General features: G+C 53.4%; 1 protein-coding gene across 1 annotated transcript in view; it reads left to right on the forward strand.

Annotated features, from left to right (window-relative positions):
* The window catches only part of Cdh4 (cadherin 4), a 479,197-nt gene that overhangs the window by 428,058 nt on the left and 32,598 nt on the right, over positions 1–18,541 (forward strand). The window contains 1 exon segment of the mRNA NM_001419540.1: positions 10,073–10,245. Within this exon segment, the coding sequence (NP_001406469.1) occupies positions 10,073–10,245 (173 nt within the window).

Consider the following 18,541-nt stretch of genomic DNA (forward strand, 5'->3'; position numbering starts at 1 on the left):
TGCAGACACAAGCAGTGAGTCCTAACCAGAGCCAGCCAGGCTACGGAAGCCCTCGCAGATCTGAACCCTGCTCTCGGGCTGCTCACGGAAAGCTAACCAAGGTCCGAGCGTTGAGTTCTGAGTGACTTTCAGGGTTCCCCCAACTACGGAATCTGTCTCTGGTCCCTGAAGGAGTCACTTATCCAGACCAACTATGGGATGAAGTCAGATGATGTCACGTTAACCTGGCGCCTCCTTCCTCCCCAGACCCCAGCCAAGGGCGAGGACGTGGCATTCCCTTCCTGTAGCACAGTCCCTGGGCCCTGGAAATTGCCTGCAATTTCTCCTCCTCCGTCAGTAAATTACAATAATGGAAGGGTCTTTGTAGGAGAAAGGAAAGCTACTGTCGGAAATTAGTCATTATTCTCTGGAAAGATGGGCTAATGAGAGGTTTCAGATATGCGTCCTAATGGAAAACAAATGGGAAAAGATTAAATATTGACTAAGCCGGCAGAGAACGTTGAAGGGTGGGGTTCGTTCAGGGCCACTTGTGAGCAGCCTGGGGACCCACAAGAAGCCTGCACGCCCCTCAGTTTCCTCCAGAGCCTCAGTCTTCTCTCAATTGTAGGAATTCACTAGAAATGTCTTTTTGCCTAAATTATGGGCTTGTTGAGAAAATATATATTCACATGTAGCTGCGAGAAGAAATACAGTCGCCACCGCCTGACTCTCACAGTAGAATCCCCCAGACCAGCACGTGGCCCATGCTCGGGACGCAGCATCAGTTCCACCACAGGCATGTTAAAGGCTGGCCAGTATCATCTGCACTCACTTATGTGAATGGATCTATGTATGTATACCTATGTGTCTGCGTGCATGTGTCTGTCTGTGTCTAGATATTTGTCTCTATGTTTGTGTGTGAGCCTCTGCATGTGTGTGTGTAGGTGTCTGTGTCTGTGTGTGCATATCTGTGTATCTCTGTTTGTGTATGAGTCTATGCATATATGTATGAGTCTATGCATGTGTCTGATTGTGTAGGTGTTTGTGTGTGAGCCTATGTATATGGGTATGTGGTTTTGTATCTGTCTGTGTACACGTTTGTGTCTAGGTGTCTATTTCTATGCAGTTTTGTCACCCATGTGGCTCTGTGAGCCCAGCCATCAAGACACAAAAGACATATAAAAATATATGCGGTGATATGAGTGCCTGCCATGGGCTCTGAACCTCTGAGATATGGAACCTGGCATAGGAAGTGGATCACTGGGAACAGGCCTTAAGGCTTGATAACCCAATCCCATTTCCCATCTGCTTCCTGCTTCCTGTGTCACGAAGCCTTGGGAAATACAGAAGTCGCAGCTGCATTCCTTGCTCCCCAGAGCCACGTTCGTCCCTTGTTCTATCATATACCCAGCAACTGTGGGCTGAAATTAACTCCCCTTCCCCTAAGGTCCTTCCTGCCAGCTATCCGGATGTGGTTGGTCAGAGCAATGAGGAAAAGAAAGAATACAGATCCCTCTGACCGTCTTTTGTAGCCACAGCCCTTACCCAACCTCACCCTCACCCTGGCAAGGCCTGCCATGCTCTTCTCTCTGTGTAGATGGAACCACAGAACCTCTGGGGTTGACACTTGCACTCAGCATGAGACCCTGGAGGTTCATCCAAGGCACACAGAACCCCCCCCGGGGGGGGGGGAGGTCCACAGTATAAGCCACAGAGCGGCCACCGTTTGCTAGGTGGCTGGCTGACTGTCACCTGAAAAGTGCTTTGCAGCTTGAGACCTTCAAAGTGAAGCTGCCAAGGGGAAGCACGGGGTAGGGGGCGGGGATGTTTGAGAGCACAGGTTCGTTTTTTCTGGGACAAAGGTCTGCATAAGGAGTGCCAGCTCACACAGGGCGGTAGCTCCCGTCTCTGTGACACAGTCCCAGGCACAGCCACCTTACAAGGAGGAAAGCTTGACTTGGGCCCACCATTTCAGGGAGTTCAGCCCATGGTTGGCTGGCTCCAAGGCTGTGAGTCTGAGGGGAGGCTGAACTCTACCGATAGAGTGCGTGCGGCACAGGGACCATCACAGCAGCAGGCAACAAAGAGTGGGAGCAGAGAACAAAACATACCCTTCAAATGCACATTCCAGTGACAGACTTCCAGTCAGACCCCAGCTCTGCTTACTGCCACCATTACGGATAGCAAGTCTTCCAGCTGGAACCCACCGGGGAATAGATCCACTGGCAAGGTCAAAACTCTCATGACCCGATGGCCTCTCAGTGAGCAGATCTGCCGGGTAGAGGGCCAAGCCTTCAGCCCAAGCCTTTTGGAGCCCTTCCTAGCCAAACAGAGCGTGTTATCACCCCCTCCCAACAGCCCCCTGCTGAGGGCCTGCCCTCTAAGGCAAGGGTCTTCAGAGGACACTGGGATCCAGTGGACCACGTTGTAAGACACGTCCATGCCCTTCCTCGAGGAGCTGTCCCTGTGCTATTCCCACCATGGTGAACGGCAGCCACCTGTGCCTCACCAGGCTCGGTGCACAGCCGAGGGTGGGTGCACAGAGGTGTCCGCTGCAGTCGGAGTGTGTTTCTCTAATGACAAGTGACATACAGCATCTTGTCCCGTGTCTCTCACCATCTGCGCACCCTCTGCGGTGACCGCTCGTGTCTCTGTCTGCCTCTAATTAGATTGTTCTCAGAGGTGCACTGAGAATTGCTCTCCCACACAGCCCACGGTCCTTGCGCCTGTCACTGTTGTGATAGCTGTAGGTGTGGGTGTCGGGATGGACGGTATCTGAGTTTTCTCCCCTTCCCTCACAGTGCATTCCCGGGGACAGGAGAGTGCTCCCCAGCCAGAACTGCGCCTACACGTCTGTGTGGAACCCAGGGGCTCTACTTGTCCAGGTTTGCTACAGTGCAGCCACCATGTGACCCTGATGTGGCCTAGAGCAAGCTTTTCATTACGTGCCGATAAAATGGAAATAAAACCACTTACTTCGTGGATCCGGAGGGTTGGATAATAGCATCTGCATCATTCCCCAAACTTTGACAAGTCCCTTTTGTTGAATTTAACATCTCTTCAGAAATGTAGGAAGATATATTTAAAAGCCAGCTGACCTTCCTGCTGTGTGCCAGCAGTCCATAGAGAGCCTACATCAGGAGTCCTCACCCTCGCCAATCAATGGGCTGCTACAGCCTTCTTCCCCTCAGATGAGAGTCCTTCTGGACACACACACACACACACACACACACACACACACACACACACACACACACACACCTGGCTGAGAAAGAGTTACAGCAGCATTCAGGCCTCGGAGGGGTGTTAGTGGCCTTCCTCAGTGCTGAGGCAAATGTGGCTTTACTAAAGAAAAAGTTACCTTGACTCACAGTTTGAGGTTCAGTCCATCATTGAGAGGAAGCATGTGCCAAGTGGCTCTGTGGTAGCAAGAGCATACAGCAAGTACTGATCACACCTCTATGACAGGGGGCAGAGACCAGAGAGGAAGCAAAGTGAGGAGAGGGTCTCGGACTATAAAATACCTCAGAGCCTCCCCTCTGTGACTCATATCCCCCCAAACAGTCTCCGCCCCTCAAAGTTTCCATGACCTCTCAAAATAGCATGACCAAGTAGGGACCAAGTGTGCAAACACAGGCACCTCTGAGGGGGGCAGTTCACACTCGCACTCACCCAGGCCTGGGGGGGAGGGTGGCGCAGTTCACACTCACACCATGACAGATGACATACTAGGGTTTAGGGCTCACCCAGGCCTGGGTGGGGCAGTTCACACTCAGACACTAGGTAGGGTTCAGGTCTCACCTAGACCTGGGGGGGTGGGGGGGGTTCACACTCGCACTGTGACAAATACACACTAGGGTTCAGGTTTCACCCAGGCCAGGGGAGGGGAGTCAGTTCACACACCATGACAGATGGCATTCTAGGTAGGGTTCAGGGTCTGACCTAGGACAGCACTGTCCTGTTAGCTGGGCTCCCTTCCCCACAATCACCCTGGCCACACATACATCACCTTTTAAAAAAAATAATTACCATGTATGTGCAGTGTGTGTGTGCGCGTATGCATGTGCATGTGTGTTCCTGTACCTGTGTGCAGACGTGTGCTCGCTAAAGTGTGAGTGTGGTGGTCAGAGGACATCCTCAGGCACCAGTCTTCACCTTCCACCTTTCCATTCACCAGTGTGGTCATCCCAAAGCTCCTGGGGATTCATTTTCCTTCTCCACTTCCACCTTCCCACGCTGGGATGACGGATTTGAGCATTACTGCGTCCAACTTTCATGTGGACCCTGGGGATTCAAGCTTGGGTCCTCGTGCCTGTGCAGTAAGCCCTTTACCCACTGCGTTCCCTCCCAGCCCCCATCTCCTTTCTGGAGCACCCCCAGGTTGGCCACAGAACCTCTGCTATGCTTCTGGCCAGAAGCCCACAGCCAACTTGCAGCATCGCTTCTCAAACTGCCCAAGCAAAACGACGTCTTGACCTCTCAGTCAGCTGTCTTAACTCATTGCACACCCTGACCCCTTGTAGCAGTGCGGAGACCCCCGCCGCTATGGATTCTGAAATTGATGTCACATAAAAAAAATATTAAACAGCAGAAGAATCTACAAGTCGGGAGTGAGAGGAACTCTCATCTGTACAAGGCCGGGCTCCGGCTTGAATAGATTATTCTATTAGCAGGCCCCCATATTTATTTATTTCATTTCTGCGCCGGTGGAAGTCCCCTTAGATTAATGCCACGGCCTGGTGCACAGATGGCACCAGATACTTGAAAGTCATCTGAATATTAAGAATTTAAATCTTTAGCCTCAGTGATTTGAGCAGAAAGCCAATTATGGGGCTGAATTAGTTTTCAAATTAAACTGCAATTTAAGGCTTGTGAAATTAATCCTTTAAGGCGTGTGGCAGCGTAGTACACGGGTTCCAAGGAAGAGTGGAGCCTGGAGTCCTCTGTGCTCTCCCGCTACCCGCCAGTGAATTCAGAGAGGAGGGGCTGTCACCCCTGGGGAGAGCGGGCCACACCCCTGAGCCCAGAGAAAAGACGGTTCATTTGGCTTGCCTGGCTCTGCTCACAGGCAAAAATCCAAGTCTTTCTCCAGGAAGGGGTGGGAGGCGTAGAGGCATTCTTCTCAATCTCTGAGTAGCACCCAGGCCAGCACAGATGTGGCTCAGGTGGGCGCTCCCTCCACGGTGCATGTGGGTGGCTATGAGCACAGCCATTGTGCTGGTGGTCTGGCTTTGCAGTAGGGCAAATGCTCAACACTCAGAAGAGTGCCTGGGAGATTGAGGTCATCCTTGTGACCTCACTGGGAGAAGGAAGGGTCAGCAGGGGGCGCTGGCCACCGTCTCGCCATCCCCGACACAAAGAGGAGATATGACCTCTCTAACCCCATAGTACCCACCGGAATAGCATTGAATGCAGAGCCCAGATCAATCTTCTCCGGACTAAGACTCGAGACACCTTCAGCTCCAGCTTCTGAAAGAAGAACCTGAGACTCAAAGAGGGGATACAGCAGCAAGCCAAGAGCCAGGGGGGTCACAGCCAGATTCAGACTGGATTGGCGATGAGACATCTGAGTTTAGAGCCCAGCCTGGCCTCTGAAGCTACCCAGGCCATCCAGACACATGTCACACAGAGGTCACAGCCTCCTGTGCTTAGTCACTGCTGTCAGTATTAAGCCCTACCAGCCCCATCCTCCACATAGTCCCCATAAACAATAGGTCCAAACTGGACCCCCAAACTCAGGACCCCACAGGACAGGAGAGCATGGTCTACTTTAAGAACAGGAGGTCAGCTTTGTACACGTTGCTAGTCAGGGCAAATCCAAGAGCGGGAAGAGGACACTTGACTCACCAGTGAGGACAGAGGCGGGCAGTGTTTGGAGGGGTGTGGCCATGAGCCAGGAACCCCTGGACTTGGAGACCACCTCTAGCAATTGGAAAGCTTCTGGAGCCTTGGGAGGGAGAGCGACCTGTTCATCCCGCAACACTGGCTGTGGCATACACACTTGTGTAAGCTCCAGTCGGGGACACTTTGCTACAGGGATCCCAGAAGACAAGCACAGATCTCTTCCAGAAGTGCCCTGAAAATCCATCACTTCCTCCTCCTCTGGAACCTTCCAAGTAACACCAGAGCCAAGGTTATCTGGCCAAAGCCATCACCTGAGCATCTCTAGACCCCGTGTGGGGAGCTCCCAGGACTCAGTTCCTTCCCGCCAAACCTGGAGGTAGAGAAGGTCTTGGCAGGGTCGGTGTGCCTCTTCAGAGCTATGATTATGACTCGTCAGCCTGGACTCCTCAGCCCTTTGGTTCCCATCCCGGGCCTCCTTGCTTTTGTGTCACTAGACAAGGTGCTTCTAGTCATGTGACTTTTGGGGCCCAGTGAAAACAGTCCAAATAAAAAATTCCAGGACAAGGCACAGGCAAGTGCCAGGGATTTGGCCCTGCCCCTAGTCTAGAGGGGACAAAGCTAGGTGGGCCCTTAGCAAGGACTGCAGGGGGCTGCAGACAAATGTGTGACATACTCTGAGTTCTCCCTCAAGGCTCCCTCCAAGATGTCTCTCGAAACCCAGCTGAGTAAGACCCAGGCATCTTCCCTTCTAGGGTCCAGGTACTGTGCTCAGCACTTGACCTGCAAAAATGCAAGCAAGAGTCTGAAGAAAAATGTGTCCTGCCTGTGGTCCTCCCCAGGCCACTGCCTATGGTCCTCCCCAGGCCACTGGCAGGAGCCGTAACTCAGTACATGGCCTCTCAGCAGCTCAAGGCCGTGCATCTGTCTGTGGGATTCGAGGGTCCTGCAGAACCATAAATTTGCCCACTTCCCTGCCGAGAGCAATAAATCCAGCCCACTGAACGTTCTGTAACTCAGCTGTCCGGAACTCAACAGACTCCACTGGGGAAGCGAGAAAACGCCGTGCTGTGAAGGGTCGAGATGACATTGGTACTCTGTCCCCAAGATCTGGGAGACTGTGGTCTCCTGTCACTCTGGAGACAAGAGACAGCCCCAGGCAATCTGGCAGCAAGCTCTTTTCTAAGTCACCAGGGACATCTGTCTCCCCCCAATTCTACATCCCAAGGTGGGGCCGTGATGTCCTATGGGTGCCTGGAGAGAGCATCTTTGAGATGCTGATGCAGCCGCTTCCGGGCTTCTAGACTTTGTGAGGTGCTTCTACGTGACTAGGGTACTGTGCAGTATTTTACAAGTGAGAACGTGTTTGTGAAGCCCTGTAGATGGGCTATTGAGGCTGTTTCTCCACATACTTTTGTTGGGGGCAGATAGGGATCTCTACACATGAGTTATGCTCACAGCCTGGGCGAGAGGCGATGCAGTTCTGGCCTACCTCGTGATGGAAGGATATCTCTGTGCCCCTGCCCCCACAGCCACTGTCCACCCATCCCGTGTTCTGGTCCTCTCTGCTTTCTGCATGGCCCTGGGCATGAGCCCAGATGAGCACACTTTCCTTCCTTGCCTTAATGGCCATGCCTCCCACAGTCCCCAGAGAGGGTGTCTCCTCTAACTTGGGCCCAAGGCTAGCCCCATTGCCTGATGGATACACCCAGGACTCCACAGCTCCGGGACTGAAACAGTCAGCAGTTTTCTCCACCGTTCCTGTGACTTCCCCCACCCTTCATTCTCTGGGCCACAATAAAGCTCACAGCCTGTCCTCTATGAACTAGGACACCACAGTCTTAGGCTGTGCCCAGGAAGCAGGTGAAGCCCTTCTGTGTGGGACAGCACACCCTGGCCTCAGCCTGTCCTGGCAGCTCCTTTGTCCCAGTGTACCACCACACAAGAGCTGCTTTCTCCCACAGAGCCGAAGGTCTTGGTGGTCACACCTTCCACTAACTCCTGCATCTCCACTGTTCCCCAAGCACTCGAACCCACTACCGGCAGTCTCCCTGTGACTCCTGGGTCCCTATCCTCCTCCCTGTGCTCCCTCCTGACATCTGGGACTTCCTTGAAGTTTCCTTCCTCTCTGACCAACAGTATCCACTGTTTTCTGGGTCCTCTGCATAGGTCTAGGACTCTGTGCCAAGTGGCTTCTCCTCTGCTTTAGTCTACCATTTAATTGCCCTTCCTTTTTCCTGGACCCTCCCCTGCCTCTGCCTCCCACAGGTGTTCATGGAGTATCTGTGCTCCTTGCTGTCCCCAGGGATGGCTGTGAGCCCAGGTTACATCCGAATCCTAAGCACCAGGGTGCAAAGGAGACTCGGGAACATTTAGACACACACACACACACACACACACACACACACACACACACACACAGAGAGAGAGAGAGAGAGAGACAGAGACAGAGACAGAGACAGAGACAGAGAGACAGACAGACAGAGACAGACAGAGACAGAGAGAGGCAGGCCAAGAAGTGAAGAGTTGGAAAGGGCAGCCACCTCTCAGGCTTGAGGGATAAGCTGACATTTCACAGGAGGTAAAAATGGCAGAGGCTGCCTGAGAGCCTGCCCCTCAGACTATCAGACATTCTCAAGAGCCTGCTGAGTGGACAGTGCAGAGGACGTTGGGGTGTAGAGCATCCGTGGGCAACACGAGGGAGGGACTCCTCACTAGGCCAGCTTTCCAGGCCTCCTCCTCCCCCTTCTCTCTGCACCTTTCAGAAAGAACAACTAAACCTGCAGAGCCCTTGCTCCGCTCTAGGGCTGGGAATGTTCCTGGGTCGTTTCCATGGCAACCCGCGGCCTGCTTCTTCCTTTTGGCTCAAAGTGTTCAAGCCTGGAGCATCCTCACCTCACCCTGAGGGCTGGCTTGTGAAAACAGCCAAGTCTCCTGATTTCCAAACTGTGGTGTAGGCTTTAGGAGCTCTTCTCTCTTCCTCAGTCCCCAACTCCCCACTCTGCTGGCCTCTTCCCCCTTCCTCCCTTTCTCCCTCCCTCCTTCCCTCCCTCTTTCTCTCCCTCCCTCCTCTCTCCCTCCTCCTTCTTCCTCTTTCTGCCTCCTCTGCAGACCACGTTTTCCTTGGCTTATTTTGATCTTACTGTGCAACCTACGCTGGCCTAGAACCTGGCCAGTCTCGAACTTGTGGCAATCCATCAGCCTCAGTCTCCCGGGGGGCCGAGATTCCAGGAGGGTCCCACTGGGGATGATGGCACTCCACCTTCCCACTCAGTTAACCCATCTGTCTTTTCGCATGATCAGGGCCTCCCTCATTCCTAGGAAACACTGTTCGTTTACAGCTCAGTATCTGCCTGTCTGTGGTGCCTCTCTCACTGTGTGAGGAGGGGTTGACAGTTCTCTGGCTGACCTCGTTCATAAAGCTGAGTGCCGGGCGTGACAAGCATTCAGTCAGTAAGTGTAGCATGTTTGTCTCATTCACACAGTGGAGTAGTACTCACTCATAAAAAGGAGGGAGTCCCGGAAATTCTAGGCTCAGTGAAGGAAGCCAGAGACAAAAAGCCACAGATTCTGTAACCTCGTTTACATGAAGCACCCAGAATAGGCAAATCTGGAGAAACAGAAATCAGACCGGAACCTGGGAAGCTGGGAGAAAGGACAAGGAGGGGCTGGTGATGGCTGTGATATCCCTCCGGGGCGAGGATTGCCTTGTGCAGTTACATGGTGGAGACAGCTATTTTCAATTTCATGACAACATCAAAACCTTGGGCTTGTTTTTTTTTTTAAGGGCGAACTTTATGTACATGATTTATGTTTCAGTCACAGCGTCTTTATGGAGTCCTCCCATTTATACCCACCAGCAGGACTTCACTCGGCATCCTTTGGTCCCCGGGAAGCAGTCTTGCATGAGGACTCTGTCCCCAGCCTCAGGTCCTGCAGCTCAGGGCATTGGCAGTCCTGACTCAGAGCCGGTCCTGCTGCCAGCTCCCCAGAGAGGTGAAGAAGCACTTGTTAGTACAGGTTGGCTCTGTCCTCTGCAGAGCAAGGAAAAGTTCAGAACAATGTCAGAGAGCCATACGCTTAGGAGGACGTCCTCAGGTGGGGACCAAGGAGCTTTGCCCTTGAGCTACCTCAGACAAGCGGCAGCTCCTAGACCACACTGTGGAGAAGGATGCCACTGCGTTGAGAGCCCTGCGTGTGTGGCGGGACGGGTGTCTGGGGTCATCCCTACCTGACCTGCTGTCTGTTCCAGGTACATACGTAATGACGGTCACCGCCAACGATGCAGATGACAGCACCACAGCCAACGGCATGGTGAGATACCGGATTGTCACCCAGACGCCCCAGAGCCCATCCCAGAACATGTTCACCATCAACAGTGAGACAGGGGACATCGTGACTGTGGCAGCGGGCCTGGACCGAGAGGTGAGCTGGGCTGTGAGCCGCACGGAAGCAACAGGCTCTGTGATCCGAACAGACACACGGTTAGAGATGCCGGTGATGTTCACTGTTGGTTCCTGCTTGGGCTGGAGGGAGACGGACCCAGAGCAGCACTGTCTCGATTGCTCCGGGTGAGTCACCAGCTGACACCTGTGAGATCCCCCAGCATGCCCAGTGGTGTGTGGTAGCAACATCGGGGATTCAGAAAAGTGAGGGTGAACTCCCAGCTCGTCTGGGGTCCCTTGAAGTCCACTTCCCAGAGCTGGACCACCATAAGTGAGTAGCTGTGAGCCCTCCCTGACATACCAGGCACAAGAGGGTGTGCGTTCCTGCACACCAGGCCTGCCTGGACCATCAGAGATGGTTCTGTTCTACAAAGGAGACAGGGTTCTGTGACCTGGGATACGTGTAAGAGAAGGTAGACCAGTGGAAGCTCGCCAGAAATAGTAGAGCTGACCGCCTACCTCTGTCTGACCCACTTTCAGGGTCCTGGGAGACCTGACAGTGCCCTGGCAGCAGCGTCAGGGCAGTGTTGCCCGCCCTCTCCCTGTGGTGACCACAGAGGCTGCCACACTGGGGACCAGGAGGGAGACCTGCTGAACACAGAGGCACCCACTGGGGCTCCTTTGTGGAAGTGTGGCCATGGCTCCCTGCAGAACTCTGTCTTGGTAACCCAGGCTGCCCCCTTTGCAAGTCTGCAGCTATGAAAGCTCCACAGTCTCATTCTCCAGGTCTGCAGGGCCCCAACACAAGCCAGAGCTGCTCAGCCAGAAGTAGGGGCTCCTGGCGATAAGGTGTGAGAATGAGCTGCAAGAAAGTAGCATGTCTCCTCCCTAGGAGTGCCCACATCTGGGGGATCTGGCAGGTTGGAGAGCTATGGGGAGCCTGAGGCCATCAATTCCCATCTTTGCTCTAAAACTCAGAGCTCTCTGGAAAATTCAAACTGCCCCTGACTAAGTTGTAGAGCAGTGCACAGGGTGGCACGTGGACAGTGACCCTCTGTAGTTATGTGGTTGGAGGGCAGGGGTGTTGGCCTTGAAGACAGTGTAGGTTCTACTCAGCTGAGATGTGGCCTTTATTGGCTGTGTGACCACAGCATGTCAGAGGGCACTGAGTCCCGCCCAGCCTTCGTCTGTGATGGAATGGCAGTGCTGGTGGGCTTTGTGTCTGTGCACACTTGATGCAGACAGAGAGACATTAGGAGATGTCCTCATGCTGTGTGCAACTTAAGTTGGAAGATGAGGTGTGAGCCGAGCTTGCCTTAGACATCCAACCTGTCCCAACACCTCTCCAAGGAGAAACTGAACCAGCGTAGGCTGGCACGATGGAGCAGGCCTCAGCCTTGGTGCTTTCCTCTGCCTTCTCCTCCTCCTCCTCCTCCTCCTCTTCTTCCTTCTCTTCTTCTTTCTCTTCTTCCTTCTCCCTCTTTCTCTCCCCCTCCTCTCCCCCTCCTCTCCTCCATCCTTTCCCCCTCCTCTCCCCCTCTTCTCCTCCCTCCTCTCCCTCTTCTCCCTCTCCCTCCTCCTCCTCCTCTTTCTGTTCTTCCTCTTCCTCCTCTTCCTCCTCTACCCCCTCTTCTCCTCCTCTCCCCCTCCTCTCCCTCCTATCCCTCTCCCTTCTCCTCCTGCTCCTCCTTCTTCCCCCCTTCTCCCTCCTCCTCTACCCCCTCTTCTCCTCCTCCTCTCCCCCTCCTCTCCCTCCTATCCCTCTCCCTTCTCCTCCTGCTCCTCCTTCTTCCCCCCTCTTTTCCCTCCTCCTCCTCCCCTCATCTCCCCCTCTTCTCCCCCTCCTCTCCCTCTTCCTCTTCCTCTTCTTTCTCCTCTTTCTCCTCCTCCTTTCCCTTCTTCTCTCTCCTCTTCCTCCTTCCTCCTCTTCCTGCTCTTCCTCCTCTGCCTTCTCTTCCTCCTCCCCCTCTTTCTCTTCTTCCTTCTCTCCCTCCTCTCCCCCTCCTTTCCCCCTCTTCTCCTCCTCCTCTCCCCCCTCCTCTCACCCCTCCTCTCTTCCCTCCTCCTCTCCCCCTCCTCTCCTCCTTCTTCCCTCCCTCTTTTCCCTCCTCCTCCTCCCTTCCTCTCCCCCTCTTCTCCCCCTCCTCTCCCCCCTCCTCTCCTCACTCCTTTCCCTCTCCTCTTCTAGGGCTGGTTAGGCACAGAGTGGTGACCTGCTTTCTCCTGTCTTCCTCAATTACTTCAATTGCTATTGTTCAATTCCAGCAAAATTCTCTACTCTCCACTATTTCCATCTCAATTCTCCAGAAACGGAGCTGAGTCACTGGAGAAGATAGAGCTCTCAGACAGCAACTGAGTAGAGATGCACTAGGCGGTCACTGTCTGGAGGACTCAACTGGCTTCAGATAGGACTATGTTAATCCTTGAGGTTTGAAAGCCAGGGATAGAGACTGGGTTAAATTCCAAACAAAAATGGCTGCATTTGGCACACTGTCTTTAGCTAGGAGGATCTGGCCTTTGTGTTCAGAGAGAGTGGAAAGGGTGATCATAACAAGGCCCAGTAAGGAAGCACAAAGACCCATTCAGGTAAGAGGGCTAGAGAAAGAGGCCCCTGTGGACAAACCAGTAGACATTGTCCCACAAAAGACAAAAGGGCTCCACCTACACATTTGGTGAGAGCCTGTGATGCCATCGCCCGAGAGTCAGGACCCAGCCAGTGGCTCCCAGTCCGCCACCATCTTGCTCTCTACTAAATCAGGACAGCCTGAGTCTGAACCCCTGCTCCTGCAGAGCAGGATGTATGAGCCCAGGTGGGCTGTAGTAGAGACTTGGATCTGAGCCTCTCTCAAGGAAAGCCTGATAGTACAGGGGGTGAGGGTGACACAGCATACCCCATTCTGAGAGTCGAGTGGCTGTTGTGTGCCCTACACTGCTGCCCAGGCAGTGAACGGACAGATTCAGGCCCTGACTTGGTATGTTGTTCTAGCTGGGAAGCAGTAAACCAACTGTAACCTGGGAATGGTGCATGATAGGAGAGTTCAGAGATCCAGCAGGGCCCTAGACACACCCTTCTGTGTTACCCCTGCCAGTAACTGGTCTCCAGGGCCCAGGCACAGAAAGCTACATCTACGGCAGGCCCCAGTTGCAGTGAAAGCAAGACCATGCAGGGACACAAATGGCCTACACTCCTATGCCCTCCCCTGATGGCACTGGTCCTCTCAAGCCTGGTCCACCACACCAGCATCTGTGCCGTTCTTCCCGGGGGTCACTGGGGGTGGCTACCTCTGTGAGCTGGAGGTAGAGAGCTGGTGCCCACGACATCTTAGGAGCCATAGAAAGTCTTTCCATTTCATTGCCACGTAACCCCAGTCTCTTCCCTTGGAGAAACTGTCCTTGTGTGCTCAGTACCATGTACTCATTAGGCTGAGGGATCAAAAGTGTGGCACCATAGAGGGACCTGTCACTTGAACTTTGAGATGCCATTCACAACCTGGTGAGGATGAGGGATCTGTCCAGGAGGAAGCAGGCATTATGCCCTTGGCAAGATTGGTATGTTGATGGATCATGGCTCCTGGGAAGCTCAGTGACACCCAACCCCTCCTTCTTTATCTCTTCCTTCTCCTCCTCTTCCTCCTCCTCTTCCTCCTCTTCTTCCTCCTCCTCTTTCTCCTCCTCCTCCCTCTCCTCCTCTTCCTCCCCCTCTTTCTCCTCTTCCTCCTCTTCCTCCTCTTCCTCCTCTTTCTCCTCCTCCTCCTCTTTCTTTTCCTCCTCCTCTTTCTCCTCCTCTTCCTCCTCCTCCTCTTCCTCCTCCTCTTTCTCCTCCTTCTCCTCCTCCCTGCTCTCTGTCCTCCTCATTCCTTCTTCCCAGTGGAAGGGACCTCCCTGGTGGTAGGAAGCCCCCAGAATGTTCTTTCTCAAGTTCTCTGCTCAGGTTCTCAGCCTTGGGGGTGGGGGCCACAGGTAAATATAGTGTCTTCGTAGGAGGGCGCTCTCGTATGCATACTTTCCTGGTGCAGGTGTACGCCCCGTGCTCTGAGAGCCTTGCCCTGCAGGCTAGCTCCCTGAAGATGCTTCCTGCTGCATCTGTACTACACTAGCCTCACCTAGACACCTCACAGCACATTTAGTCAACTGTCCCCTGGCATCTGGAAACCAGAGAAAGGAGCACTTTCAACTGATGACACAGGGCCCAGCCAGAGCCAAGGCATTACCTGTCTCAAGAAGCCACGGACTATGTGGAAGGTCTAAGGGGGCCATTTCTCCACCACATCCACTTCCTGTTCAAGGCAGTGAGCGCCCCTTGGAAAGTGGGAAGCTCCCAAGCATGATTGCCATGCGTCTAATTAGGAGAGCCATATGAAGTGAGAGCTCCTGCGTGATTAAATGTCAGGAGAGACTTGGACGAGGTACGAGGGGCTCGAGTGCCTCTCTGGTCCCTGCCCCACCTGCTAATCCCGCTCATCTTACGAACCTTTGCTAATTAGAATATTTATGGCCTAATAGGAAGATGAGCACCACTCCTGGCTGCTCCGAAGGTGGGGACCGAGCTCGGAGGCAGCAGGGGGGTTGATTGCTGAGCTTCGAGCTTCGTGATTAACAGCAGCCATACACTGCTCACACCTCCACTCTGACCCCCATCCCTCCCCCACAACCACCACCATGAGGCTGATTTTACTGTCGTGGGCTCCATCCAGTTCAGGTCTCACCACATCAGCTGGTCTCCTTCCTCGGTCTCAAATGCATCCCCATCATGGTGGGCCAGGTTAATTATCCCAGGGATGGAAGGAATCCTGGGGAAGGCCAAACCAGCCCCTTCCTCTTATTTAAACACTCTGTGTCAGATAGAAAGAGCTATGTTTCAGAGAGAGAGAGAGAGAGAGAGAGAGAGAGAGAGAGAGAGAGAGAGAGAGCGAGCCCGAGTGAAGAAAGACAGCACAGAGTAACTCCCACGCAGAGCTGTCAGCCTGGCCTCTGCACTTTCAAACGTCTCCTGACTCCAGCGTGCAGTGCATGGAGTCACAGGCCCCTCACCTCCCAGGCCTCGTGGAGTGCAGCTCCCAGGGTTCCAGCAGCACCATGCTATCAGACCTTTGCAAAAACAAGCCTTTTCTGTGGTAACGACTATTGATCTTTTTTTTTCTTATCACAAAAGCTACTTCTCTTTGGTAGATGTCAGTCCACAAAAGGAAGTATCAGCCAGGCCTTCATCCCACAGCATGATGGGAAAGGCATGTTCTGAAACAGGCTGTGGCCTTCCCTGAGACTCTTGTGCCAGCCTGTCCCCTATGTTCCTGCAGATGGTCCTTGAAGCCACAGGGGCACTGAGTAAGTTGTGTGGAGCTGAGAGGACCCTTTTGGTTCCCCACACACACCAGGGACTGCCCTTTGTCTTCAGACTCTCCTGGGCTCCTTCCCTTTTCTTTGTCCCCCATTGGTGTCAACAGAAGTCAGAGAGGCCATTTTGGCTGACACCATGAAACTCCTAAGGCACAGACTGGACAGGGAACTTGAGGGTCCAGGGATAAGAAGGCCTCAGGCCTGGTCACCTCTATGCCTCAGAGCCATGGCTCTTTGTCCACTCAATCTGCTGTCCACTGGCACCACATGCTGGCAAAAGTCAGCATACTAAGGAAAGATAGCTGTCCCTACTTGTGGCCTCTTGTGAGCATGAAGATCCCTCAAGGACACCCTGTAAACATCTTGTCTTAAGCCGGATTGGTGATGGCCACCGCCTGAGCCCAGGCCTGCCACTGGTCTGAGATGACCTCCCTGTGAACAGAATTCCCGATATTTTCACATTCTAAGGCATATGCCAAGTACCGGAAGCTCTGATGCCTACTAACGTCTAAAATCCCAAAACAGACAAAGCCATATCTAGCCAGAAGACCGGGGGCCCTGGAGTCAGAGAAGATGGCCATCCCAGGGTGTGAGGGACAGATGATGCTCTTGAAACCAGGTTCCTAAGTGACAGGGGAGGCTGAGCCATAGGACAAGCCAGTGGTTTCAAGGACCATCAGTCAGGCTATATCCACCAAGAGGACCCAAAGAAGGATCCTGGAATCCATGGGCCTTTAACTTCCCAGAGCTATAGGAGCCTCAGCAGGTACCCAGGCTACATACAGATGGGGCATTATCTGGGCTCCCAACAACCTCGTAGTGGAGGGGAGGGAAGGGTAGTGTCTTCATTAGGGTTTTGCCTCTGTAAACAGATCCCATGACCAAGGCAACTCTTATAAGGACAGCATTTAAGTGGGGCTGGCTCACGGGTTCAGAGGTTCAGCCCATTATCATCAAGGTGGGAACATGGCAGCATCCAGGCAGGCATGATGCAGGAGAGTTCTGCATCTTCATCTGAAGGCTGCTAGGAGAAGACTGACTTCCAGGCAGCTAAGATGAGGGTATTAAAGCCCACACTCACAGTGACACGCCTACTCCAACAAGGCCACATTGTCTAATAGTGCCAGTCCCTGGACCAAGTACATTCAAACCATTACAGGTAGGAATTGGGTTAGAAGGGAAGTCTCCCACCAGTTCCCAGCAGCTAGGAGAGAATATCTCAAACTGGGCTGAGGTGGTACCCAGAGACAGAGGTCAGCCTCTGGGAATGTGCAGTAGCAGTGTGGCCTATCTCCTCAGCTAGAAATAAAAGCCCATTGGGCCCGCTAACTACAGTGAGGATCACAGCTCAACCTGCTCAGGCTGGTTCAATCTTCATCCAAGGTCTCTCCCACCTTAGAGCCTCCTGTCAATGAGCCAGCTGTCATCTAACTGCCCTCAGAACCCACCAGGTTGGCACAGAGAGAGACAGACAGGCATGATATGTCCAAATAGACGAGCCAACCCAGGATGCAGGATAGCAGAAGCTCTCTGGGCCAGAAGTGAGGGAGAGACCCCAGGGTCCCTGGAGTCACTGTTCTAGTCCACTTAGTGTCCTACTGCACTGAACAGTGGCCCTGAAAAATGCACCCTCATCTAGCATCTGGAGGCCAGGGGCATCACTACCCCTTTGGAAAAACATCCTTGAGATAAGGCGTTAGGACTTGGAAAGGTCATCTGGACTTGGGTGCACCCAGACCTACAAACTGGGGTCCAGTAAGAATCAAGCAGAAGGAGATCTGAGACAGACACAAGGAAGACAGTCACCAGTGTCAGGAGGAGAGGAAGAGGTCTGAGCCTGAGGAAGAGAGGAGCCATGAAAGGGAGGACGGGGAGACTAGATCATGTGACGGAATAAGCACAGGAAGGGTTAGGACAACACTTGGTTATAACTGTGTCCCACACTAGAAGCACTGCTGCTTAGTCTACTAGGAAAGCCGCCAAGTGAGCTGTAATGGGATCTTATATTGTTCTGGGTTTTGGTCTGTTCTTACTTAAGGTCCCCCCTTAGACCACTCAGGCAATAAGTCAGCCGCGTGCCAGAAAGGCAGGCAGTAATATGGTGCGTGTACCCCAAGACCATCTCCACAGCTCTTGCTGCCACAGACCACCGAGTCCCTGCCCCATCTCTCAGGGTCTTCCTCTGGCATCTGGGCTGCCAGGTTGGGAGTTTTTCTGTGCCTTTTGTTCTTCTCAAAAGACCCTACCAGAGGTGGCCTTGCAGGAAGCAGGGGTGAGGTCTCCCTTCAGAGGATCTGGCTTGGGGACATGACGGAGAATCACACTCCAAGCAGTTACTCCATGGCCACACTCGTGTGTGTGTGTGTGTGTGTGTGTGTGTGTGTGTGTGTGTGTGTGTGTGTGTGTGTGTACATTGGCTCCGTCATGACTGTGTCAGGCCATCAGTAAGCACAAGAGAAAGGCAGGGCAGATTGCCACGGTAAAGGTGTCAATCGCTGGTGTGGCCTGACAGGAAACTCGGCAGAACATTGTAGAAAAACTGATGAGCGTCTCTGGCCATCCCAGGCAAACAGAGAGGCTGCTTGATTTTTAGACTTTTTACAGTACCAGGAACTGACCCCAGGGCCTGTGCTGGTTAGGCCAGGGCTCCAGCATCAAGCTGCATCCCAACCCAAGAGTTTTTAATCACTGACTCCACAGGAAAACATCCCAGCAAGGGCAGAGCAGTGTGTGGTGATACAGGCACCCCCAGGAGCAGGGCTGCCTGTGGGACACCACCCCAGCAAACCCAGAGATATCCAGGCACTTCCAAAAATATCCACCAATATTCAGACGTGTCCAGAAACCCCAGTGACATCCAGACATGTCCAAAAATGTACAGACACATTCAGAAACGTGTGACGTGTCGTTGGCAAGGACATCTGCGTGGGGATTTTTAAGTGGCCTCTTCTACAGTGTTTCCAGAGCTTTCCAGACAACACCTCCCTACAACCTCCGCT

The sequence above is a fragment of the Rattus norvegicus genome, chromosome 3 (genome assembly GCF_021556685.1).
Source record: "Rattus norvegicus strain SHRSP/BbbUtx chromosome 3, alternate assembly SHRSP_T2T, whole genome shotgun sequence".
NCBI lineage: Eukaryota > Metazoa > Chordata > Mammalia > Rodentia > Muridae > Rattus > Rattus norvegicus.